The sequence below is a fragment of the Myxocyprinus asiaticus genome, chromosome 6 (assembly GCF_019703515.2).
Source record: "Myxocyprinus asiaticus isolate MX2 ecotype Aquarium Trade chromosome 6, UBuf_Myxa_2, whole genome shotgun sequence".
In the NCBI taxonomy this organism is placed as follows: Eukaryota; Metazoa; Chordata; class Actinopteri; order Cypriniformes; family Catostomidae; genus Myxocyprinus; species Myxocyprinus asiaticus.
In genome coordinates this window covers 48412938-48440321 of record NC_059349.1, presented here as the reverse complement: position 1 = coordinate 48440321, position 27384 = coordinate 48412938, and the positions used below count along the sequence as shown (strand labels likewise).

The following is a 27384-nucleotide window of genomic DNA, read 5'->3' as shown; positions in this document are numbered from 1 at the left end:
AACATGTTAGCATCATGCTAAAACATGTTAGCAACAACTAATTAAGTGCTAAAACACACTAGCAACACTTAGCTACATGCTAGCAACATCTTGCAACTAAAACTTCATAATTTACTAGATTTTACAAGATCTGGACATTTAAACTTGATTAAATTTTCTGACCAGGCTTTTTCAAGCCAACCTGCTTTTTTTTTGTTGTTGTTTTTTTTTGTTTTGTTGTCTCGTTTTTATTATACCAGCTTGTTTGTCTTGTTTACATAGGGTGACCATATGTCCTCTTTTTCCCAGACATGTCCTCTTTTTTGGACCTGAAAAAAGCTTCTGGCTGGGATTTGAAAATTGGCTATAAATGTCCGGGATTTGGCTTTGTTCATATTGACGTGCAGTTAGGACTCTCATACATTCTGTGTATTTGATACTCTGCACCAGTTTTCATGTTCACGTGTCCTTACGTGATTATTCTGACAGAGAGTGGCAGACTAAGGGTGCTTGGCTGCAGCCTTCCGTTTGAGAAGCCCCCTAAGTGTGCAGTCTTTTAAAAAAAAAAAAATCTCTCTCTCTCTCTTGCCCACCCACTTGCTTTCTGTGCACGCATCTGTGCACTGTATGTGTGTTGGCAAAATGTCACCAGACATGCTCTGTGCTCTCAACCAGAATCATAAATAAAGTTGCAAAACAATGTTGACTTTGAAATATACTACTTATCAGGGAAACGTAAACTAATAGGACGGATAAAATAGACCATGATTAACATTTTACAACCCCTTCCTCTGATATTTGTAGTGCAACCTCTCTTTGGACAACCACAATATGGTTACCCTAGTTTACATATTGTCTAATGTCACTATTTTAGACCATTCTACATAATCTGAGGATGTGTCTAGTGTTTGAGGATGTTTTGTATTAAATAACATTAGTGTGTACTCATAAAATATCCAAATTCACATTATAAAGCTTTTTTATTTACTGTAACATTTATCACATGTCATTGTTACAATTGATTTTGATTGATTAACTTACATGTTAAAGAATTGGGCACCTTTTTATGTTTACATTTTCTGAATAAATGAGGAAAAAAAAGTGTTAGAATTATCCCTGCTCTACCTTACTAATCGGTGTAAACTTTATGCAACCCAAATAACATTTTAGACCATAAGAACTAATAAATAAGCAAAACACTAGATATTCTGTGATAGTAAACTTGTATTATTACGAAATAAAAACGATGTTTTATGGAAGTGCAAATATCTTACTACACTATTATCTCAGGTTACTAGCAACCTACTTATACCCTTTTAGGCAGTCAGGAATTGTATTTCCTTTTGCAATTTTGGCAAGTTGCATTATTCCAACATATAACTGAATGGTTGAGAAATACTAAAGATGAATAACTCCAAAAAAATGGATGAGGTAGATGGGGCATAATGTGGTATGCATTTAAGGGTTAAGGAAATTAAAATATATATAAATATAATGTCACTAAATCAGAAGAATTTTCTGCTATTTTTCATATATTTATTAGGAAAAGGACTGAGAGAAGGAGAACAGCAGGGTGGAGAGAGCAGGAAAAGCAGAGTGGAGATGCTAGGTTGAAAGTGAACAGATTATTGTGAAAAAAAATAATGCAATCCTTCAAGGAAGGGCGTCACATTCTGACAATTATCTTAACACCAGCCAATAGTTACATGAATGCTATATAGTAAAAACAAAGACAAAAGACAAAATACTACTCCCAAAGTCACCAAAATTGAAAACTTTGGTGCTGTTTTTGTAAAAATGTTGTTCTCAATGATCACCGTGGGGGAAACAGAGTAAACCGTGGTTCAACTGACAAGCCAGTGAGGGGTGTTAGTAAGCTCTACAAACACCCCTGGCATGCACATGTACATGGAGTGACAATTAAAAATAGCACAGATGGAACGAAAGGACACGTACTGTGAGAACTGGACACATTGACAATCTTAATGCAAAACAGATTGCTTTCAACTGTCGGCTTGTTCAATGATAAAACAAACAATATACTGGAGTTATTAAGCCACTTTTTATTGTCTAATCAATGCTATTCATCTGCCACAATAATCCTATTTATTTCAAACTGAATTTCAATCCGTATTATATATTTATTATATTTAATTACTCTGCATTATTTATATAAATGATCTTTATTTGGGGGCCTTTCTCAGCAAATAATGATGCATGCGAATAATTGTGATTAATTCGATTAATTAATCGGCATGTCATGTAATTAATTCAATTTTTTTTTTTATTATCGATTGACAGCCCTAATAATAATACATCTGTACATAAGATCAATATGCCTAAAATTGCTGACAAAAGAAGAATGGAAATATCTCTACTGTCATTATATTTTAGAAATATCAGCAATCCTCTCAGTGCACAAGCAGACTAAAATTCACGTACAACATAAATGTTTTGGAGATACGACAAAAATCTGGCAATTAAACAAACCAAGAACTCAGAAACTGTTTTAGGAATCAAAATGCCTTCAAAATTAATTAATTCGCAATTTTATGTACATTTTCGATTGATCATTAAAAGTGACAAACATAGACTTAAAGCTATGTAGCTTTTGGCCCTCAAGCGGTTGAAGCGTAAAACTGCAAGTTACTTGCGGAGGAAATATGTCGTCAGTTGTGATTAGGCACTGCTCTTCTGGCAGATGAATCTCATGGTTTTAATGACTTGGAGATGAACTGCAAGGCAGAGTCATGACAAGCTATTTTCATATTGATATGTTATTCACTTAAATATGTATAAAAACTATACAGTATTACTTACTCTGAGGATGATAACAGCACTCTTAATTATATTTTAATATGATTGTTAAAGAGTTTTATCTACTACACAATACACTTTAAATGTCTGTATTGTACACATATAATTTTAAGAGGTGAAACTCATAAAATGGCTGATATGAGTCCAACTGTAGACACTCTATTTTTATATTACAATCCACAGCCTCAGTGGACAATGCAAGTAAACCGTCATACTACAATAGTAGGTATATGCGTTGCAAACAGAAAAAGACTGTACTATAAGAATGCAAAATGAGGATTTAATAATAATTAAATGTGTCCATGCACTGATTGTTCCAAAAATACTTTATTGGTTTACACTTGCTTGCAACGTTTAGACCATTTGGTCTTCGTCAGGCAAAAATAATAAAAGTAATAATAATAATAATTTTTCTGCTTAAAGGACAATGTAAAGTGACAACAACAGTGCATTTCTGTGACTGAGGTAAAAGAAAAAAAAATCGTCTAAGAGAGCATTGGAACAAACATTTAGAGACACACAATTTGGTAGTGCTGGTCCGTGCATTTTAAGTCTAGGCCTTCAGTGTGATTCATGCCATTAAGAATACAGAGTTTCACAATGAATAAGACACCCTATGCCTTTGGGCATCATACATTATGTCACAGCTATCTAGTAATACCAATTGACATTTTAAAAACGCATCCACGCACGAAAGGCAGAACTTGAAATGACACTTAATGCTCAAGCAAGCCTAATTTTAACTGCAGCATGACTGTTTTGTGAAATGAACGTCATCTCCCGAACAGACATTCAAAAATCATAATTTTTCATATGAATCTATCAAGGAGGTCTATAATACCTGGAAAAATATATTTAAATGTTGCTTGCAATAAATTTCATTCCGTCAGGGTACACGGTTATGCTGCGTTCCATTCAAGTTGGATGTGGGATATTCTTACTTGATATCTCTGACCATAAATGCATTCCATTCCCCGATATTCGGAACTGCAACGCTTCCGTTAGCTTAGCAGGGGTTTGATTTGAAAAGAGATTATAAAGTTTTATACACCTGTTTCTGCCTGCGTTTGTTAAACAATCTTTGGAAACGAACTCATTTATCGATATTACTTAATAAAGTGAATGTTTATCACTTACTTTGTATATCTCCCTGAGTGTCGACATGTTTGTGTGACATCATGCCCCTACATCTCAGCCAAATCGGAATTGAGAATTTCTGCACAAGCCTACAAGTTGTAATTCTGACTTCAAGATGCATTCCATTGCACTTTTCCTAGTAGGAAGTTGTAAAATCCGACTTTCTGAGTTGAATGGAAAGCAGCACTACTTTTCAAAACTTGATCTGACACTGAATGCTCAAGCAGCCTAATTTACACTTAGAAAACTCCTGATGTTGCTTTAACAGTGCAAAAAGCACTTACCAATTTGCTTGAAGTGAAAATCAGTCCTCCTTTCCTGTTTAATAAATTAAGCCATCAAACGGTCATGCAGAACATTTCGTTTTTAAATCCATAAGGATCTCTTTCTCAAAGGCAATACAAGCAGTGATGACAGCCAATCATTAGCAAGATCTCGTGCTTTTTGTTCTTGAATTACATACATTAGTGATGGGTCATTCATGAATGATTCGTTCATTTTGAACTAATCTTTTATTTGACTCAGAAGAATGAGTAGTCTCAGAGAGTGATTCGTTCATTTTGTGTTGCATGCGCATTGCTCAACCTTTGTTAGTGAAAACCACATAGGTGCTGTACAGGAAACAGAAATGATTAGTTCACCTTTCAACTCTTTTGGTCCGAGTCATTTGTTCTTTGTCATGTGACAGACGTATACGCTATGCATTGCTCACACAGGAAACAGAAATGAGTAGTTCACTTCTCGAGTCTTTTGGTCCGAGTCGTTCGTTCTTTTGTCATGTGACAGACGTATACGCTATGCATTGCTCACACAGGAAACAGAAATGATTAGTTCACCTCTCGAGTCTTTTGGTCCGAGTCGTTCGTTCTTTTGTCACATGACAGCCGTAGGCGCTATGCATTGCTCACACAGGAAACAGAAATGATCAGAATCAGAATCGGAATGAGCTTTATTGCCAAGTATGCTTACACATACAAGAAATTTGTCTTGGTGACAGAAGCTTCCAGTACACAACAATACAAAAACAGCAACAAGACTTACCAGACCCTACCAGAAAACATATTCAAGCAGTGTAGTAGGGCTGAAACAATTAGTCGACGTTATCGACAACGGCGACAATAAAAAAATAATCGACAAAAATTTTCGTTGTCGAATAGTCGTTTGATCTCATTTAACGTAACATAAGATCACATTATTCACAGCACTGCAGTTCGCGCCTGACTGAAGGAGAGGAAGAATTACACAGCTCACAGTCCAGATGCACTCTAAACTTTCCAAACAGCTTCAGGTGATGTAGATCGCAAAGTATGAGGGAATTATAATGCAAAAATACAAAATAAGTAAATACAGAAGCACTCTCGTTGTGGAATAAGCGGAGCTGGAGCTCTTTAAAGGAAACACACCGGCGTTACATCTTAAATGCAGTTATAATTAATGCATTATAGCTTCATTAAAGTTCAGATAATACGGAAGCAGATTATGTAAATAACTACAAACTCCGAAACTGGCATTTCTCTGTGCGGTCAGCACCTCTTCTATGAGTTGCGCGACTGTCCCGATCTAAGGGGGAGAGATTGAAACTGCACCCAGCTAATGAACACTCTGTCGTGGGGACACTCATCCCTCACGTGCGCTTGCCGCAGCTAGATTATAACGTGATGGCTCGCGACTTATTGAACCATAATATATGTGTCATTGTGCATTTCTTATTGTGAAGAAAACTGGCAATATGCAGCTTTATTAATAAGAGAGAGTTTGTTTTTTAAGTTAAAGATGTATTGAAGTGAACAGAAAGGTGAGAGTTGGTAGTCTTCGCCCCATTATACACCGCAACAAAATACGTTTTTTATTTGTTTTTGTTTCGGCTTGTTTTCCAATATAAATATCTAAAACTCCTTTAAAACAACGTACATTTTCTTTTAAAATATCTAAAAGTTATGCATTACCATAAAATACCCCCCCCCCCCCCCCCCCCAAAAAAAAACAGCATATAAGATATTTAGACTTGCTTTTAGAGAATAGATCTTGAATATAAGCATATCTGTCTTTACTGCACTCGCATAAGTATAACCAAGTGAAAATGTGTCTACAAAATACACTTATATTTAAGATACATTCTCTTAAAGCAAGTCTAAATATCTTATATGTTTCTTCTCAAGTAAATATATCTTGTTTTAAGGATTTTAAATAATTTTAAGTAGAAAACAAGACAAAAACGCTTGATAACAATGGGATTTTTTGCAGTGAATTTCTTTAATTAAACTTAATAAAAAGTATTTTTTCCCCTTTAATTCAGTGAATGTCATTTAGAGGTATTTTTAAAAGATGATTTTGTCCTCTTTATTGTTAGTAAGCACGTTTAATACAACCTTATAAGTCGGGGCACAACTTGAATAATCGGTTAAGAGCTTATGATTCATCTTTGCAATAATCGCAGAATAGTCGAATAATAATTTTAATAATCATTAGATTAATCGATTATCAAAATAATTGTTAGTTTCAGCCCTACAGTATAGCAGGTAAATAACTTTGCCAAACTGTAAAAAAACCATTAGGAGAGTGATTTCATTCCGCTGCTGTCCTGACACCTGAAACTACGACTGGATTGACTGAACAGCTTTTGCACTTGCATCCGGCGACACAGCCGGACCTTATTTCTCAGCTTACAGATATGAGGTTAACACGCAAGGATGAATGACATATGCCTGCAATTCCGTGCCAAATCCGACCCAACTGCTCAAATTCCCTCAAAATAAAAATCATTATTGCATGCTTACTGAATCAGGGTAAGACAAGGACATGGTTTTGAACATGGATTTTTTTATGTATTCACTCAATAATTAACAGTTGTTAATTGTAACCAAAAAAAAAATCTTACATATTGCAGCTTTAAGTTTAGATCATACTATGGGCCACATGAGGCCCCCAATAGAGGGTAAAAGCTAAGTGATATCTGAACACTGCCCTGTAAAGTCACCACAGTAAAGATTACCATTAAAGAGTACAATGAGATTGATTATTACCTGTGTTGCAGACAGTGTAGATAATGAGGGTCACAAGTTGGTAACCTACTTCCATTTTCAAAAAAGCGAAAAGACAAAAAAAGGCTCTGCTGTTTATTAAAAGAGGAAGAATTGTCATAACATAAATCCTCCTACAAGTGATGCTAGACTTCACATGTAGACCAAGAAGGAAATGGAAACCAATCTCTTCCTTTTCTTCTTCTTCTTCTTCTCTTTGTAATTTGGTGGATAGCAAACAACTTCTAAAGGTGCATAAAGCCTCCTACTGTACAAGAGTATCACCATGTCACTTAGCTCATATTCTATTATTCAATCTAGTGCATTTTAAAAAGGTAAAGAGTGCCCTCCTGATCTCTCTTATCCTATCTTCCTCCCCTTCTGTTCCCAATACCCCTTTTAGATCCCACGCCCATCCTGTTTCTCTTACTTTGTCATGAAAGTTTCTTCTGTCAGATTCATATATGAAACAATGCATGATGACATGATCTACATTTTCTTTATCTCTACATTTAGCACACTTTTTACTATTTCTTTTCCCTAGAACAGCCAACAAACTATTTAATCCTGAGTGATCTAGTCTGAGTCTTGTTATTATTATTTCCTCTCTTCTGTTCTTTTCTTTACATATCTTTATTTTAACTGATTTTTGAATTTTATAATATCTCCTTCCTTTCAGATCTTCATCCCACTTTTCCTGCCAAATCTCCATTCCTTTATTCTTAATCAGGGCTTTCCCTTCTCCTTTTCCTAATGTAACTGATACTAAGATTTCCTTTTCCTTTCAGTCCCTCATGAGCTGGCACCCAACAATACTGCACATCAATACCATCTCTATGGATCCTAAACAAATTTTTGAAATAGTTCTATGATAAGATCTTCTCTATCACTTTTCCTCGATTGGATACTTCCCAAAACAGCGATTGAATCAGAGCATATTACCACCCTGTCCAGTTTAACCTCTTCAACCCACTGTAACCCTATTATAACTGCCACTGATTCTGCTGTGTACACTGATAAATAATCAGAAAGTCTTTTAGCTATGGATATTTTAAACTCAGGAATATATACACCGATTCTCACACTCCCTTGCTTATTCTTTGACCCATCTGTGTAAATTTTAAGGTAGTTGAAATACTTATTTCTTACATATAAACTTGCTTTGTTACCCACTTCATTCATTTGCCATTCTCTATTCTTCTCTAATATATTGGAAGCCAATCTCATTTCTCCACATCATCATTATTCTTAACCATAAATGTTGCCACAAAGAACAAAATACAATAACAATGCTGATTAGTGCCAGACGCAGGGGATTGTCTGAGGCAGGACGGCCCCCACTTCACCGATACCGTGGTGAACTGTGCTCTTCAAGCAGCCCTCTCATCAGGTTGATCCTGAATTGCAGGGAATCAGTGGAGAGTGCCGTATCAATAGGAAGGGGCCAGTAAGGACATGACGATGCACCCAGAGATCCCAAGTCCCTTGTAGTGGTGGATCCAGTGTAACCAGTGAGTACATCACACAAAACTACGAAGCATTAAAAAAAAAAAGAAAATGAAAACTATGAAGCATTACTGATGTCAATCCTTTATTTCAGATTCTTAGTTTTTATACAAAACATCATCTTATTTACTACATTAAAAAATGTGTTATTAGATTCTCAAATATGTCAAAAATATGTGTATTATAATATATAACTTTTATAATGATCGTATTATTATCGAGAGAAACGTAGTTATTGATAGGCTGTGACCATGGCCATGTTTGTTTACATTGCAATGCAGACTTCAGAGTCCAGAGCATGTCAACATAATATTTGTTTCATGTGAATAAAACATAAAGTTTGAAAGGTGATCGTTTTTCTTAATTATTTGTGCTGCTGTCATATGATTTGCGCTGTAAACCTGTATTCTAATACCTCTGTGTTTATTTGAATGCCTGTTACATACATTTATTTTATCATGTGTATGAAAAGACTGAGCAGCTATTTTAGACATAAATGACACTTAACCAGTCTCTCTCTCCAAAGCAGCAGCACGACAGCATATTTGGTGAGTTTCTCAAGTTAGTTTTTCCATAAGTACACACACACACACAGTGTGTGGATATGGACAGTAAACTTGTATTCTGTGTTTGTTTGAATGTTCGTAACATAAAATAAACATATTCTATAGTTTAAAAAGACAGTTCTAGCAGCTGTTTTAGACATCTAAATGACAAGTGCTTAGCCAGTTTCTTTCTATGTAGCAGCTAAACAGTACGAGAGCTGATATGGTGAGTTTCAGTTAGTTTTGCACGGTTATACACTGTGTGGATTGAGCGGTAAATTTGTAGTCTTCTGTGTTAGTTTGAATGCCTGTAACATAAAATAAACATCCTGTGGTTAAAAAGATTGTTCAAGCAGCTGTTTTAGGCATGTAAATGCCATTGCTTAGCCAATCCCTCTCTGTAGCAGCAGCAGCAGCTAAACAACGGGAAAGCAGATTTGAATTTTAAAATTTTCCAGTTGATGACGTCAGGCACAAACATTCTAATCAAACCGGTGTGATGGTACTCCCCAGGGACCACTCTGGAATGATCAAACCAGTGTGATGGTATGTGCGAAAGGGTAAAAGCAATATGTATTTTAGCATTTATGGGTTGGCCCCATTCACTTCCATTATAAGTGCCTTACTTCAACTGCTTTTAATAAACAAGGGTTGAGTTGAAATGACTTTTTATGGTAATCATCATCATTCCACAAATGCTGTTGATTGAGCTTAACTTGTATTGAACCCGAAACATTCCTAGCCCAAATGTTTAAACAACAAAGTAATGGCATTTTCAGGGGGTCTGGGTAGCTCAGTGGTAAAATACGCTGGCTACCACCCCTGGAGTTCGCTAGTTTGCTAGTTCGAATCCCAGGGTGTGCTGAGTGACTCCAGCCAGGTCTCCTAAGCAACCAAATTGGCCTGGTTACTAGGGAGGGTAGAGTCACATGGGGTAACCTCCTCGTGGTCGCTATAATGTGATTTGTTCTCGGTGGGGCACATGGTGAATTGAGCGTGGTTGCCGCAGTGGATGGTGCTATGTCTCCGTGGTAATGCGCTCAACAAGCCACGTGATAAGATGCGCGGGTTGACTGTCTCAGACGCAGAGGCAACTGGGATTCGTCCTCTGCCACCTGGACTGAGGCAAATCACTATGCAAACATGAGGACTTAGAGCAGGGAGAAAAAGGGGAAAAATCCAAAAAAATAGTAATGGTATTTTCTTGGTGTATAAAATCTTTTAGCATTGAGTTAAGCATTTCTGCTTAACTCATGGACTGTGGGTGGGTTTTTTGTGCGGTGTGAAGATAAATGCTTCTGCTTTTTGTTAATTCTCTTCTCAAGTCAGTGACTTCCTGTTCTGTGGTCAAACCAACTTCAAATGTGCCCCCTTTTCAAACTCTTCCTTTTGTCACTGAGGGTTTTTTAAACATAAATGTCCCATGCAAGTCTGACCTTCAAATTACTATTTACATTCACAAATTAACATACTCAGTGCTTTCAAAGAATGCATATTTTCCACTATTAACAATGTGGGGTGCATGTGTGTTAGTAAAGAATTTAATTTTTTTGACCTATAGAGTAACATGAGTAATTGTGCACTGAGCAAATTCTCAGATTCACAAGCTGAAAGTTGGGCAAGAAATAGGGTGACCAGATTCCAAAATCCAACTGCTTTTTAATGACAGAGGGTATGAATGATTCCTCCAGCCTGGCCTGCAAGACTTTTCTCAGGTCATGAATGTGCAAAACTATAGTCGTGCACAACAGAATGATAAGCAAAAATTCCTTCACTTGCGTGCACCTTGTTATATTCGGAACTTTGCTTCACAAAAAAATCACTAACACTTGGTATGGCACACTTACTTTTAGCAGAATCCACATGCTTTTTTGTATGAACATGCTGCACGATGTTGGTGTAGCCTCCATGGGCGATGGAGAAGTGAGCGAACACCTTACTTCACTAGGCTCTGTCTCCTTTTTTAGAAATGTAAACTCTTTTTGAAGATCCTCATTAAATGTACATGCAGGCTTTCCATTCTACTGCTTAGTAAGGGCTAGTGTTAATACACTCCTCGTAATTGAAACTATGTGATATATTGCCTTGAGTACCGGAGGTAGGGTCTCCACCTTGTGGCCAGCCTAAGCAATTTAGCCATTTCAAATGGAACTTTTCGTGTCTCGGAATGTACGTGACTAATTTTCACATCACTGCAGACAGTCACCACAGTCTTAAAATACCACAGAGTGTGAAATGCTGGTGAACAGCTTTATCGTTAAGGATGACAGACATGAACACTGCAATGAACTGCTTATGCAAACACCAAGTTACTCCACTGTACTGCCAATACACTGCTATGTACTATAGCATCTGCACAGCTATAGAACCATCAGGATCAAAAGCCATACAACCACAAAGAGAAAACGTTGCTCTGTTGCCTGGAAAGAATGACTCGTTTCACATTATCAAGAGAATGTCTCATCCTGTTTGGGGAAGATGACAGCATTACAAAATAAATAAATAAACAAACAAACAAGATTTAATGAACTCAACTATGTTCATTCAATCAGTGACACAACTTGAGACAAACCAACTCACTGTTCAAAGGTTCAAAGATTCTTGAGGCACAATTTGGGGATCTTAAAGGGATAGTTCACCCAAAAATGAAAATTAATTTAATCATATACTACCCTCATGCCATCCCAAATGTCTGTGACTTTCTTCTGCTGAACACAAAACATTTTTTAGAAGAATATTTCAGCTCTGTATGTCCATTAAATGCAAGTGAATGGGTACCAAATTGTGAAGCTTCAAAAGCACATAAGGGCAGAGTAAAAGTAAATCCATGTCTTGAGAAGTGATGTGACAGGTGTTGGTGAGAAACAGATCAATATTTATTCAAAACTGATGTTTATTTATTTCTATCTTCACAGTCTCCACTTATCTGGTGAGAGATAACCAAAGGTAATTGGTAAATTCAGGTAATCAGTGTCTCCATCTGGTGGACAACTGACATTAGGCTGCTCTAGGTGTTATCCCTTTAGTTTGGTTGATTTTGCAGTACCGTTATTCACATCTTGATGACAAATGCATTCCTTTTCTTCTTTAACCTAAAGATACATGTACTGTAAGTAATCAATGTGATATTCCTAATATAATTGTTTTCAGGAATCCTGATTTTATCACTGCTTGTTAAAGGGATAGTTCACCCAAAAATAAATCCTGTCATCATTTACTCACCCTTGTGCTGTTCCAAACCCGCACTACGACTGCTATGAGACACCGGACTTTCTCTTCAGGAGTTTAGACACATAAAGATGTCTTTATATTCCTTCAGACTCAAGTTATACAAATGCAGGTATCTCCTGACCTCCTCACAAACACACTCTTGACTTGCACATCCACTGTTGCTGTTTTTGACCTTAATCTTCTGATGTTTAGAGGCGATTACATCGTCTTCTAGCACATCGTGACAGCAAAGGCTCAAATGTGAGTGTTGCCACCTTGTGGACCCACTAATTAGCAGAGGTGGGTAGTAACATGCTACATTTACTCTATTACATTTACATGAGTAACTTTTTATATTTCAAGGTGGGTACTTTTCACTCTTCAAGTAAATTTCTAATGAAAAAATGTTACTTTGTTACAATGGGTGACATTCCTGTTGTTACATTACTGGTTTTTTGAAAGGGATTTATACGCCTGCAGAACATTACAGCTCCGCTCTCTCACTGGAGTTCACCATCGCAGCAGCAGCAAGCTCGCCAGATAAACACTTTCTTCACTCCACACCATGAAAGAGAGTAGTTTCGTCATGCAGTGCCTTTATTTTACACCAAGACAAGTGGATATTTCAAGATTAAAATTGTGGCGCGATAAGTTTTGGCAATTATGATAATGTGGGCTTGTCTGTGTCATTGTCATTTTCAAGGTGATTCTGTAACAATGGGCTCTTATGACCTCAGTTTATAGGTATACATTTTTATATCAGTGTTGCAATATATCAGTTCCTAAATCCATGTAAACATCTGCATTATGTGTAAATGTCTTATGCTTTGCGGATCGCATGCTTGACTTCTGGAGCGCGAGCTGACAGTATGTCTGCGCCTGCACAGCATTTCTATATTTGCGTTTTTCTTATGGAACACAGAGCTCTGAACTTAAATAAGCCCAACTTGCTTCCAAATACAGAGATAAGTTGCAGTTTACCCTTAGTGTACAGAACTAATGATCTAAGTTCTTTTGACACTGAAAATACTGTAACTACACTGATCTAAGTATCCATACAGGACTTTAAAAAGTGACAGGACTTCTGAAAGTGTGATAGTAGGTGTTAATAAAGCATGATCTTGTTTTGTTTTATTCAGCATTACATATAATTGGGCCCGTGAGACACTGTTCAAGTTTTTCACCATAATAATTACTAGAAAATGGTTTCCAAACTTCTCTTCTAATTGACAACCGTCCTTAAAGTGATAGTTCAACCATAAATTAATGTTCTGTCATAATTTACCACCCTCATGTTGTTCCAAACCTGTGTGACTGTGGAACCCAAAAAAGATATTAGACATGATGTTAGAGACTGACAGTCTCAGTCACCATACCCTTTTAAAATATGGAGGAAAAAAACAGTAAATGGTGATTATAAGGCTAATATTCTGTCTGACATCTTTTTAATTGTGTTGCATTGAAGAAAGTCATTTGATTTGAAACAAAGTGAGGGTGTATGATGAGAATTTCCATTAATAATAATAATTATTATTATTAGTAGTAGTAGTAGTATAATTATTATTATTCTGTAATATGTTATACTCTATATGTATTAAGTAATGGAATATTGGGGCGTAATTGTCCATTATGTTTTATGTGGAAGTAACTAGTTACTCGCTACTTGAGTATTCTTTTAATTGGATACTTTCTTACACTTAGTCGAGTAGTTTTTACATTACTACTTTTACTTCTACTTGAGTAATAATTTTTTTTAAGTAATTGTACTTTTACTTGAGTAAAGATTTTGGGTACTCTACCCACCTCTGCAAATAACTCCAGGCACATGCACATTCTGCATGAAAAGACGTGCGGTTAGAAAAATCAGGCTGTGTGCATTCAGTTCTTGAGCACTCTGCTGATGACGAGATTTGCGTCACACATCCTGAGCGAAGTATACTTTGGGCTTTACTGACAGCAGACAACACCAGATGAGAGTATGTTCATGCATTCAAATGCAGCTTGGAGCATTGTGTTTTTCTAAGTTTCAAACTAAGTTTAACTTGACACAGCGACCTGAAAACGGTATGTTTATGATGCGATGCAACCAAAGTGAGACCCTCCAAAAGCATCCGTCTGGCACAGGTGTACACTGACACATCCTTAGAAAAGCCCTTAGAATAAATCTCGGACTGACTGACGAATTCAGTTGCAAAATGGATTGCTGTGAAATGTGAACTATAGGCCAATTATTGGTTTATGTTCAATAATATGGAAATAAACAATATATTGGATTCTAAAGGCACTTTTTGTATTGTCCTATCAATGCTTTAGGCTACTCGTCTGCCACAATAATGTAAAGGATTTTAATTATCTAAATTATTATTGTTTTTATAATATATACAATATATTTTGTTTGTAATTATTTAAATATAACTATAATTATTTCATAATTATATATTGAATTATTTAAGGGGCTTTCTCAGCAAATATTTATATATGTGATTTATTGCGATTAGTTATTCGGCATACCATATAATTAATTTGATACAAAAATTTTATTGATTGACAGCCCTAGTTTGAACCAATACAAGGGTGATTTTTTAGTGAACTATCCCTCTAAGTGGTGGTACTTGATAATTTTCTATTTAACTTTGTTGATATTTAAAGATTGTTAATGATTGTTGCATCTTATGTGAGTTTTTTTATATGTGGTTGTAGTAGGTCCATGATTGTGGTTAAAAAGACAACACAAATTCATAAGCTTTGACAAACATACCAGTTGTGTGGAACACATTTATGTGTAAACATCTAACCACAAACAAATGGCCTGTACAAAACACTCTCTTAATTTAAATGCGCAGTACATTCTGCAATATGATTTATAGACTCTAAAGAATTTGTTAAAATACTATATGTTGAATAAGAATAGTCCTAGGCACATCTTCTGAAACAAATGTTAAAAAGCCTTCAATTACATTTTGCTTGTCACACGTGGACATTAAAAATGTTTTTAAAAAGTAGTGACAGTGCTCAAATCTCTTCACATGAGCTGTTTAAAGGATTAACAATTTTCTTGGCTAGCATATTCATGAAATATATCCAAAAGACAGAAAGGAAATGTTAGTAGTTTGGTAACTGTAGATTTGGTATTGTAGATTTTCAATATATAACTTGTACAGATAAGCAACAGTGCGCCGACTTTGTTCAGTTTTCGAGTCGAACAACTGTTTGATTGTGTTCTTCACATAAATTAGGACAGCTATCAATGATTGCATGGACTGAGTGCCTATAGGGGATTCTGTAAATTGCATGCATGTTTTGGTTCTTTCATTCTTGGAATAAACAGTTCCATGTGTGTTAGAGCAGGGCATTTGCTCTGCTAAGATTTAAGTATACTGAAGTCTTAAAGGAATAGTTCACCCAAAAATGAAAATTTGCTGATAATTTACTCACCCTCAGGCCATCCAAGATGTATCTGAGTTTCTTTCTTCATCAAAACAGAATTTAAGATTTTTAGCATTTCATTTCAGGCCTCTTCCTTTAAACAATGCAAACAATGCAAGTGAATGTACTCCATTTTTGACCGTCCAAAATGCATATTTAGGGTGCATCAGAATAATCCTACATGACTCCAGTCGACAAATAAAGTTCTTCTGATCCCAAACGATTGATTATTTTTAGAAACAAAACAATACTTACATAGGCTACTTTTTAACTACAAATATATGCTTCCGTACATCTCTGTGACACGCTCATGAGAGGGATGATATAAGCTCGGTAAGGTCATGCGTCATATGGAGGAGGTAGGAAGCACGTCATTGTTTATAAGACAAACTTGCACAGACCACAGACCAAGCGCCGTTCACAAACCAAAACAGTCCGAAACAATTTCAAAACAAAAAAATATTTCCAAATAATAATAATAATAATAAAAATACATTACTGCAGTAAATAACCATCCTTTATTTTGGAGCAATGCCATTGCGTTATCTACTTTTATCTGCTTTTTCTTTAGCAGAAATATATAGGCTATATGACTGTCAGGAATTCAAGACACAAATTGTTGTAGTTAGTGAAACCAAGTGCGAGAGCGTTTACTGAGATTCACAGGATTTACACGGTGAGATCAATGGTACAGGTGATACCACACAGAAGAGAAGCTTCACAAACTTATTTATGCAGGCAGTGATGAGTGAGTGAATTGAGTGCAGGTGCGGTGAATTAGAAATCGGGTGATGAGGTGCAGAGCCTGAGGGAGGCGTGACAATGACAACGTTTTCACACATACCTGAGTTCGCTGGAAAAAACAGCACGGGAACAGCCGATGAATTCAGATGTCGACTCTTTGTTTCTTTCGATGGTCTGAAATCCTCAGGGGTAAAATGTTCACTGCACACCCTCCAATATTTGAGAGAATGTAGGGGTGTACTGATATCCAGGTTCAGCACGATAAGCCAGAGCTTCAATCGCTCATGATCATGTATATGCAATCGATGAAAAGTTTATATTTTTATCGGCGTACATTTTCTTTGGGGTTTCTGAAGGTGGAAGCATCCAGGATACACACACCAAATGACCAGTTAGAATAATACACTTATACAAACACAAATCTATAGCAAAGACAATTAAACTTTTGTGCAGCGCTCCTTCTCTTGTAAACAATGACGCGATTCCTGCCTCCTCCTCCATGTGACGCGTGACCTTACCAATGAGCTTATGTCATCCCTCTCATGTTGGAATAAGTGTATATACTGTATGTAGGTGGGTCTGTATTACAAGTGTTCATATGTATAATTTTTTCAAAAGATGAGTTAGAGTAAAAGTGTTTCGATACCATAATGTTGGGTCTGAGTAATAGAGAGAAACTATATAAGTGCTTATAAAGACATAAGCAGTCATTGAAGTCATGATGTAGTGCCTCTAGTGTTCATTTTACCTGGAAACTGCAGGGAATTGTACCTGGAGACACTTATAACAAGTTTACAAAAATGTATATGGAGTCACGTTTTCACCATGAGATCAGGTTGAGAATATATCAGCTCTGTTGGTCTGTACAATGCAAGTGAATGGTGACCAAACTTTTGAAGCTCCAAAAAGCATTTATTTAACCAGTGGTTAAATCTATATCTTCAGAAGCTATGTGATAGGTGTTGGTGAGAAACAGATCAATATTTAAGTCCTTTCTTACTATAAATTCTCCTCCCTGCCTAGTATGTGGCGATATACACCAAAAATGTGAATCGCCATAAACAAAAGAAGAATGTGAAAGTGAAAGTGGAGATTGATATAAAAAAAGGACTTAAATATTCATCACCCACATCTATCATATTGCCTATCTAAAATATAGATTTAACAGCTGGTGCCTTAAGGATTATTTTATGATGCCTTTATATGCTTTTTGGAACTTCAAAGTTTTGGTACCCTTTCACTTGAATTGTATGGACCAACTGAGCTGAGATATTCTTCTAAAAAATCTTTGTTTTTGTTCAGCAGAAGAAAAAAAGTCATACACATCTGGGATGGCATCAGGCTGAGAAATGATGAGAGAACTGTCATTTTTGGGTGAACTATTCCATTAAAGGGAAAGTAGCACAGAAACCTAGTGTTTCAGACAGAGGGCCAGATAATGGGTGGAAAAAGGTTGTGTAATACTACATTATGAATGTTTTTGTGCAAACACCGAACATTATAAGTGAACCTCAAGGGAAATCATAAAGTAAAAAATAACCCCTTTAAGGAGTAAAAGTTTTCATCATGTTTTGGTATAGGGTGTTATGATTCAATGTCAACATGTCTTCAAGCTATGACGTTTTTCTCTCATCTGTATCTCATAATGAGCATGTTTATGAAATGTAATAACAACAGTAGAGCTCTTTTGACCACAAACAATTTCAGAACACAAAAGACCAGTTACAGTCCGGAAAATGACGTGGTAGAATGTGCAAAAATTTCTTCAATGTAAATTAGCTATTTGAATATGAAAATGACTCATTTCTTGTCATCGCATTATGAATTTGAATTCATGCTTATGCTGCAGCATGTGCATAGTGCTTAAAAATAACCAAAGATTTGTCCTCAAATGTTTATTTATATTTATGATTTTATAGTGTCTGTCCTGTATGCAGGCAAAAGCATTTAATACAGTACAATGTGTATAAATAAACCAGCTCTTTAGGTAAACAGCTAAATGTTAGACTTATGCTTTCACAGAATATAACATGGTGCAGGCCAAAAGTCACCATCTCATTCATGGCATACATAATGTAAATTCCACACAGAATACAGTCAAATGTTTGCATACCCTTGGAGAATTGGTAATATATGTACCATTTTTAAAGAAAACATGAGTGAGCAGGCAAAACACATTTCTTTTATTTCTTATGGGATTCATATTCAACTGTATGTTATAACAGAATGGCACAATCATAAAACAAAACATGGCAACAAAGAAAAGAATGAAATGACCCCTGTTCAACTGTCTGCATACCCTTAGTTCATAATACTATGTATTGCCCCCTTTAGCATCAATGACAGCGTGCAGTCTTTTGTAATAGTTGTCTATGAGGCCCAAAATTCTTGCAGGTGGTATAGCTGCCCATTCGTCTTGGCAAATTGCCTCCAGGTCATGCAAAGTCTTCGGTCGTCTTGCATGAACCGCACGTTTGAGATTTCCCCAGAGTGGCACGATGATATTAAGGTCAGGAGACTGTGATGGCCACTCCAGAACCTTCACCTTTTTCTGCTGTAACCACTGGAGGGTCAACTTGGCCTTGTGCTTAGTGTCATTGTCGTGCTGGAAAGTCCAAGAGCGTCCCATGAGCAGCTTTCGTGCAGAAGAATGCAAATTGTCTGCCAGTATTTTCTGATAACATTCAATGTTATCAGATAACATCTGATAACATTCATCTTGCCATCAATTTTCACAAGATTCCCCGTGCCTTTAGAGCTCACACACCCCCAAAACATCGGTGAGCCACCACCATGCTTAACAGTGGGGATGGTATTCTTTTCACTATAGGCCTTGTTGACCCCTCTCCAAACAAAGCACTTATAATTGTGACCATAAAGCTCTATTTTGGTCTCATCACTTCAAATTACAGTGTGCCAGAAGCTGTGAGGCGTGTCAAGGGGTTGTCGGGCATATTGTAACTGGGCTTTTTTGTGGCATTGGCGCAGTAAAGGCTTCTTTCTGGCAACTCAACCATGCGGCTCATTTTTGTTCAAGTATCGTCGTATTGTGCTCCTTGAAACAACCACACCATCTTTTTCCAGAGCAGGCTGTATTTCTCCTGAGGTAACCTGTGGGTTTTTCTTTGTATCCCGAACAATTCTTCTGGCAGTTGTGGCTGAAATCTTTCTTGGTCTACCTGACCTTGGCATGGTATCAAGAGATCCCCGAATTTTCCACTTCTTAATAAGTGATTGAACAGAACTGACTGGAATTTTCAAGGCTTTGGATATCTTTTTGTATCCTTTTCCATCTTTATAAAGTTCCATTACCTTGTTACACAGGTCTTTTGACAGTTCTTTTCTGCTCCCAATGGCTCAGTATCTAGCCTGCTCAGTGCATCCACGTGAGAGCTAACAAAATCATTGACTATTTATACACAGGCACTAATTGCAATTTAAAAAGCCACAGGTGTGGGAAATTAACCTTTAATTGCCATTTAAACCTGTGTGTGTCACCTTGTGTGTCTGTAACAAGGCCAAACATTCAAGGGTATGTAACATTTTGATCAGGGCCATTTGGGTGATTTCTGTTATCATTATGATTTAAAAAGAAGCCAAACAACTATGTGATAATAAATGGCTTCATATGATCACTATCCTTAAATAAAAGACATATAACTCATATTTTCAAAATCAATGCCAAAATTTCACAATTTCGGCCAAGGTATGCAAACTTTTGAGCACAACTGTATGTGCACTTTTGACACAGTATCTGTGCTGATTGTGTGGAAAGATCTGTGCAACTCTGTGGAATTTATTTAAATGCGGTACAAGATGTTAAATGGTTCCGGGAGACCTATATTGTTAGCTGGAAGCATTATCAAATTACCAAAACTTCTAAAAACAAATAGGCAATTGGCAGGAGAAGTGCAAAATTTCATGAATCAAGGCTTTTTGTGTTTTAAAGATAAGTGTCACTTTACAAGCATGTATTAACATAATATAACTGGTAATTAGAAGTTAGAGACAAAGAAGAATATTTTAAAAAAAACAAATAGATTGTTAAAAATACAAATACAAATTAGGTTGAACAGTTTGGTAAATTGTATAATATTTAATTAAGAAAATTTGGGGTGCACTTTTTGATATCAAATCCTGTACATGTAGCAACAGTACATTTGCAAAATAACGTTTTGGCAATATTAAGACAAATTTAAAGTGCTTTTCTTGACATAAAAAGGATTGTTCACCCAAGAACAAAAAAAGTCATTTAATCATTGTCAAACCCATATGACTGACTTTATTCTGTGGAACACAAAAGGAGATGTTAGGCAAAATCTTAGCCTCAGCCACCATTCCCTGTAATTGCATGAACATAACTGAATAACACAACTGTATGATGTCCCTAGTTCAACATAACTGAATAACACAACACAACTGTATGATGTCCCTAGTTCAACACAACTGAATAAGACAACACAACTGTATGATGTCCCTAGGTCAACACAACTGAATAACAAAACACAACTGTATGATGTCCCTAGGTCAACATTACTTTATAACACAACACAATTGTATGATGTCCCTAGGTCAACATAACTGAATAACACAACACAACTGTATGATGTCCCTAGGTAAACACAACTGAATAACACAACACAACTGTATGAGGTCCCTAGGTCAACACAACTGAATAACACAACACAACTGTATGATGTCCCTAGGTCAACACAACTGAATAAGACAACACAACTGTATGATGTCCCTAGGTCAACATAACTGAATAACACAACACAACTGTATGATGTCCCTAGGTCAACATAACTGAATAACACAACACAACTGTATGATGTCCCTAGGTCAACACAACTGAATAACACAACACAACTCTATGATGTCCCTAGGTCAACATAACTGAATAACACAACACAACTGTATGATGTCCCTAGGTCAACACAACTGAATAACACAACACAACTGTATGATGTCCCTAGGTCAACATAACTGAATAACACAACACAACTCTATGATGTCCCTAGGTCAACACAACTGAATAACACAGCACAACTCTATGATGTCCCTAGGTCAATACAACTGAATAACACAACACAACTCTATGATGTCCCTAGGTCAACACAACTGAATAACACAACACAACTGTATGATGTCCCTAGGTCAACATAAATGAATAACACAACACAACTGTATGATGTCCCTAGGTCAACACAACTGTATAACACAACACAACTGTATGATGTACCTAGGTCAACAACACAACTGTATGATGTCCCTAGGTCAACACAACTGAATAACACAACACAACTGTATGATGTCCCTAAGTCAACATAACTGAATAACACAACACAACTGTATGATGTCCCTAGGTCAACACAACTGAATAACACAACACAACTGTATGATGTCCCTAGGTAAACATAACTGAATAACACAACACAACTGTATGATGTCCCTAGGTCAACACAACTGAATAACACAACACAACTGTATGATGTCCCTAGGTCAACACAACTGAATAACACAACACAACTGTATGATGTCCCTAGGTCAACACAACTGAATAACACAACACAACTGTATGATGTCCCTAGGTCAACATAACTGAATAACACAACACAACTGTATGATGTCCCTAGGTCAACATAAATGAATAACACAACACAACTGTATGATGTCCCTAGGTCAACACAACTGAATAACACAACACAATTGTGTGATGTCCCTAGGTCAACATAACTGAATAACACAACACAACTGTATGATGTCCCTAGGTCAACACAACTGAATAACACAACACAACTCTATGATGTCCCTAGGTCAACATAACTGAATAACACAACACAACTGTATGATGTCCCTAGGTCAACATAAATGAAAAACACAACTGTATGATGTCCCTAGGTCAACACAACTGTATAACACAACACAACTGTATGATGTACCTAGGTCAACAACACAACTGTATGATGTCCCTAGGTCAACACAACTGAATAACACAACACAACTGTATGATGTCCCTAGGTCAACACAACTGAATAACACAACACAACTGTATGATGTCCCTAGGTCAACAACACAACTGTATGATGTCCCTAGGTCAACACAACTGAATAAGACAACACAACTGTATGATGTCCCTAGGTCAACACAACTGAATAAGACAACACAACTGTATGATGTCCCTAGGTCAACACAACTGAATAACACAACACAACTGTATGATGTCCCTAGGTCAACACAACTGAATAACACAACACAACTGTATGATGTCCCTAGGTCAACATAACTGTATAAGACAAATATATGATGTCCCTAGGTAAACATAACTGAATAACACAACACAAATGTATGATGTCCCTAGGTAAACATAACTGTATAACACAAAACAACTGTATGATGTCCCTAGGTCCCTAGGTCAACAACACAACTGTATGATGTCCCTAGGTCAACATAACTGAATAACACAACACAACTGTATGATGTCCCTAGGTCAACACAACTGAATAACACAACACAACTGTATGATGTCCCTAGGTCAACACAACTAAATAACACAACACAACTGTATAATGTCCCTAGGTCAACACAACTGAATAACACAACACAACTGTATGATGTCCCTAGGTCAACACAACTGAATAACACAACACAAATGTATGATGTCCCTAGGTCAACACAACTGAATAACACAACATAATTGTATGATGTCCCTAGGTCAACATAACTGAATAACACAACACAACTGTATGATGTCCCTAGGTCAACATAACTGAATAACACAACACAACTGTATGATGTCCCTAGGTCAACATAAATGAATAACACAACACAACTGTATGATGTCCCTAGGTCAACACAACTGAATAACACAACACAATTGTGTGATGTCCCTAGGTCAACACAACTGAATAACACAACACAACTGTATGATGTCCCTAGGTCAACACAACTGAATAACACAACACAACTCTATGATGTCCCTAGGTCAACATAACTGAATAACACAACACAACTGTATGATGTCCCTAGGTCAACATAAATGAAAAACACAACTGTATGATGTCCCTAGGTCAACACAACTGTATAACACAACACAACTGTATGATGTACCTAGGTCAACAACACAACTGTATGATGTCCCTAGGTCAACACAACTGAATAACACAACACAACTGTATGATGTCCCTAGGTCAACACAACTGAATAACACAACACAACTGTATGATGTCCCTAGGTCAACAACACAACTGTATGATGTCCCTAGGTCAACACAACTGAATAACACAACACAACTGTATGATGTCCCTAGGTCAACACAACTGAATAAGACAACACAACTGTATGATGTCCCTAGGTCAACACAACTGAATAACACAACACAACTGTATGATGTCCCTAGGTCAACACAACTGAATAACACAACACAACTGTATGATGTCCCTAGGTCAACATAACTGTATAAGACAAATATATGATGTCCCTAGGTAAACATAACTGAATAACACAACACAAATGTATGATGTCCCTAGGTAAACATAACTGTATAACACAAAACAACTGTATGATGTCCCTAGGTCCCTAGGTCAACAACACAACTGTATGATGTCCCTAGGTCAACATAACTGAATAACACAACACAACTGTATGATGTCCCTAGGTCAACACAACTGAATAACACAACACAACTGTATGATGTCCCTAGGTCAACACAACTAAATAACACAACACAACTGTATAATGTCCCTAGGTCAACACAACTGAATAACACAACACAATTGTATGATGTCCCTAGGTCAACACAACTGAATAACACAACACAAATGTATGATGTCCCTAGGTCAACACAACTGAATAACACAACATAATTGTATGATGTCCCTAGGTCAACATAACTGAATAACACAACACAACTGTATGATGTCCCTAGGTCAACATAACTGAATAACACAACACAACTGTATGATGTCCCTAGGTCAACATAAATGAATAACACAACACAACTGTATGATGTCCCTAGGTCAACACAACTGAATAACACAACACAACTGTGTGATGTCCCTAGGTCAACACAACTGAATAACACAACACAACTGTATGATGTCCCTAGGTCAACACAACTGAATAACACAACACAACTCTATGATGTCCCTAGGTCAACATAACTGAATAACACAACACAACTGTATGATGTCCCTAGGTCAACATAAATGAAAAACACAACTGTATGATGTCCCTAGGTCAACACAACTGTATAACACAACACAACTGTATGATGTACCTAGGTCAACAACACAACTGTATGATGTCCCTAGGTCAACACAACTGAATAACACAACACAACTGTATGATGTCCCTAGGTCAACACAACTGAATAACACAACACAACTGTATGATGTCCCTAGGTCAACAACACAACTGTATGATGTCCCTAGGTCAACACAACTGAATAACACAACACAACTGTATGATGTCCCTAGGTCAACACAACTGAATAAGACAACACAACTGTATGATGTCCCTAGGTCAACACAACTGAATAACACAACACAACTGTATGATGTCCCTAGGTCAACACAACTGAATAACACAACACAACTGTATGATGTCCCTAGGTCAACATAACTGTATAAGACAAATATATGATGTCCCTAGGTAAACATAACTGAATAACACAACACAAATGTATGATGTCCCTAGGTAAACATAACTGTATAACACAAAACAACTGTATGATGTCCCTAGGTCCCTAGGTCAACAACACAACTGTATGATGTCCCTAGGTCAACATAACTGAATAACACAACACAACTGTATGATGTCCCTAGGTCAACACAACTGAATAACACAACACAACTGTATGATGTCCCTAGGTCAACACAACTAAATAACACAACACAACTGTATAATGTCCCTAGGTCAACACAACTGAATAACACAACACAATTGTATGATGTCCCTAGGTCAACACAACTGAATAACACAACACAAATGTATGATGTCCCTAGGTCAACACAACTGAATAACACAACATAATTGTATGATGTCCCTAGGTCAACATAACTGAATAACACAACACAACTGTATGATGTCCCTAGGTCAACATAACTGAATAACACAACACAACTGTATGATGTCCCTAGGTCAACATAAATGAATAACACAACACAACTGTATGATGTCCCTAGGTCAACACAACTGAATAACACAACACAATTGTGTGATGTCCCTAGGTCAACACAACTGAATAACACAACACAACTGTATGATGTCCCTAGGTCAACACAACTGAATAACACAACACAACTCTATGATGTCCCTAGGTCAACATAACTGAATAACACAACACAACTGTATGATGTCCCTAGGTCAACATAAATGAAAAACACAACTGTATGATGTCCCTAGGTCAACACAACTGTATAACACAACACAACTGTATGATGTACCTAGGTCAACAACACAACTGTATGATGTCCCTAGGTCAACACAACTGAATAACACAACACAACTGTATGATGTCCCTAGGTCAACACAACTGAATAACACAACACAACTGTATGATGTCCCTAGGTCAACAACACAACTGTATGATGTCCCTAGGTCAACACAACTGAATAACACAACACAACTGTATGATGTCCCTAGGTCAACACAACTGAATAAGACAACACAACTGTATGATGTCCCTAGGTCAACACAACTGAATAACACAACACAACTGTATGATGTCCCTAGGTCAACATAACTGTATAAGACAAATATATGATGTCCCTAGGTAAACATAACTGAATAACACAACACAAATGTATGATGTCCCTAGGTAAACATAACTGTATAACACAAAACAACTGTATGATGTCCCTAGGTCCCTAGGTCAACAACACAACTGTATGATGTCCCTAGGTCAACATAACTGAATAACACAACACAACTGTATGATGTCCCTAGGTCAACACAACTGAATAACACAACACAACTGTATGATGTCCCTAGGTCAACACAACTAAATAACACAACACAACTGTATAATGTCCCTAGGTCAACACAACTGAATAACACAACACAATTGTATGATGTCCCTAGGTCAACACAACTGAATAACACAACACAAATGTATGATGTCCCTAGGTCAACACAACTGAATAACACAACACAACTGTATGATGTCCCTAGGTCAACACAACTGAATAACACAACACAAATGTATGATGTCCCTAGGTCAACATAACTGTATAACACAACACAGCTGAATAACACAACACAACTGTATGAAGTCCCTAGGTCAACAACATGTGGCAATGTTCCTGACAGCCTGTCAATACCGGACGCAAGCGTCGCGTTGCGTTAAAAGCAGTAAAACCCCATTATAATCAATGAAGCGTCCGCTGCAGCACGTTGAGTTGCGGAGCGCAGACAATAAACGTTCTATTTCGCACTGCACCGGTCCTACAAATGGGCCTGTTTAGAACGTTCACTTTGGACGCGTCCAGTACAGACAGTCTGAAACGTTGCGGCACGTCACGTCGCGTCGCATCACCAGACGCACCCATAGACATGGTGTGAGACTAAACTGCTGAGTGCTTCACATTTAACCACATAAAGGACATAAAACATGGTATAACCAATTGTAATAGTGGAAGAATAAAATAAACACAAATATTAAATATGATACATAACACAGTTAGACATTCTAAATCAAATGTACTTTGTCCTGAGATAAAATAATAATAATAATAATAATGTCCCTAAGTCAACATATCGTAGGTTTAGCTGTTGCAGGCATGTAGGCTAACAAGCAAGCAAAAGGATATCCAATTTAATTTTATCTTAACTTTACCTTCATGAAAATAGTTATGGTTATTAGACAAAAGAACAAGCATACCTATCAAATGACATTAAGCATGCTAGCATTGGGTGACAGCAAGTTGGCAAAATCTGTACATGTGAGCATGTTTGCTAATTATCTCTTTATTCATTAGGTTATGGTAAAATTAAAGTAG

General features: G+C 36.8%; 1 protein-coding gene across 7 annotated transcripts in view; it reads right to left on the bottom strand.

Annotated features, from left to right (window-relative positions):
- The window catches only part of LOC127442077 (SLAM family member 9-like), a 284700-nt gene that overhangs the window by 199868 nt on the left and 57448 nt on the right, over nt 1-27384 (bottom strand). For 2 of the 7 annotated variants that reach the window (XM_051699828.1, XM_051699827.1), the window contains exon 1: nt 6957-7120. The exons of 2 other annotated variants lie outside the window; for them this stretch is intronic. In XM_051699828.1, coding sequence (XP_051555788.1) covers nt 6957-7074 — 118 coding nt within the window. In that variant the 5' untranslated portion in view covers nt 7075-7120. Of the gene's footprint in view, nt 1-6956; nt 7122-27384 lie in introns of those variants that run through there. 3 more of the 7 variants (XM_051699829.1, XM_051699826.1, XM_051699821.1) reach the window with 3 other exon arrangements.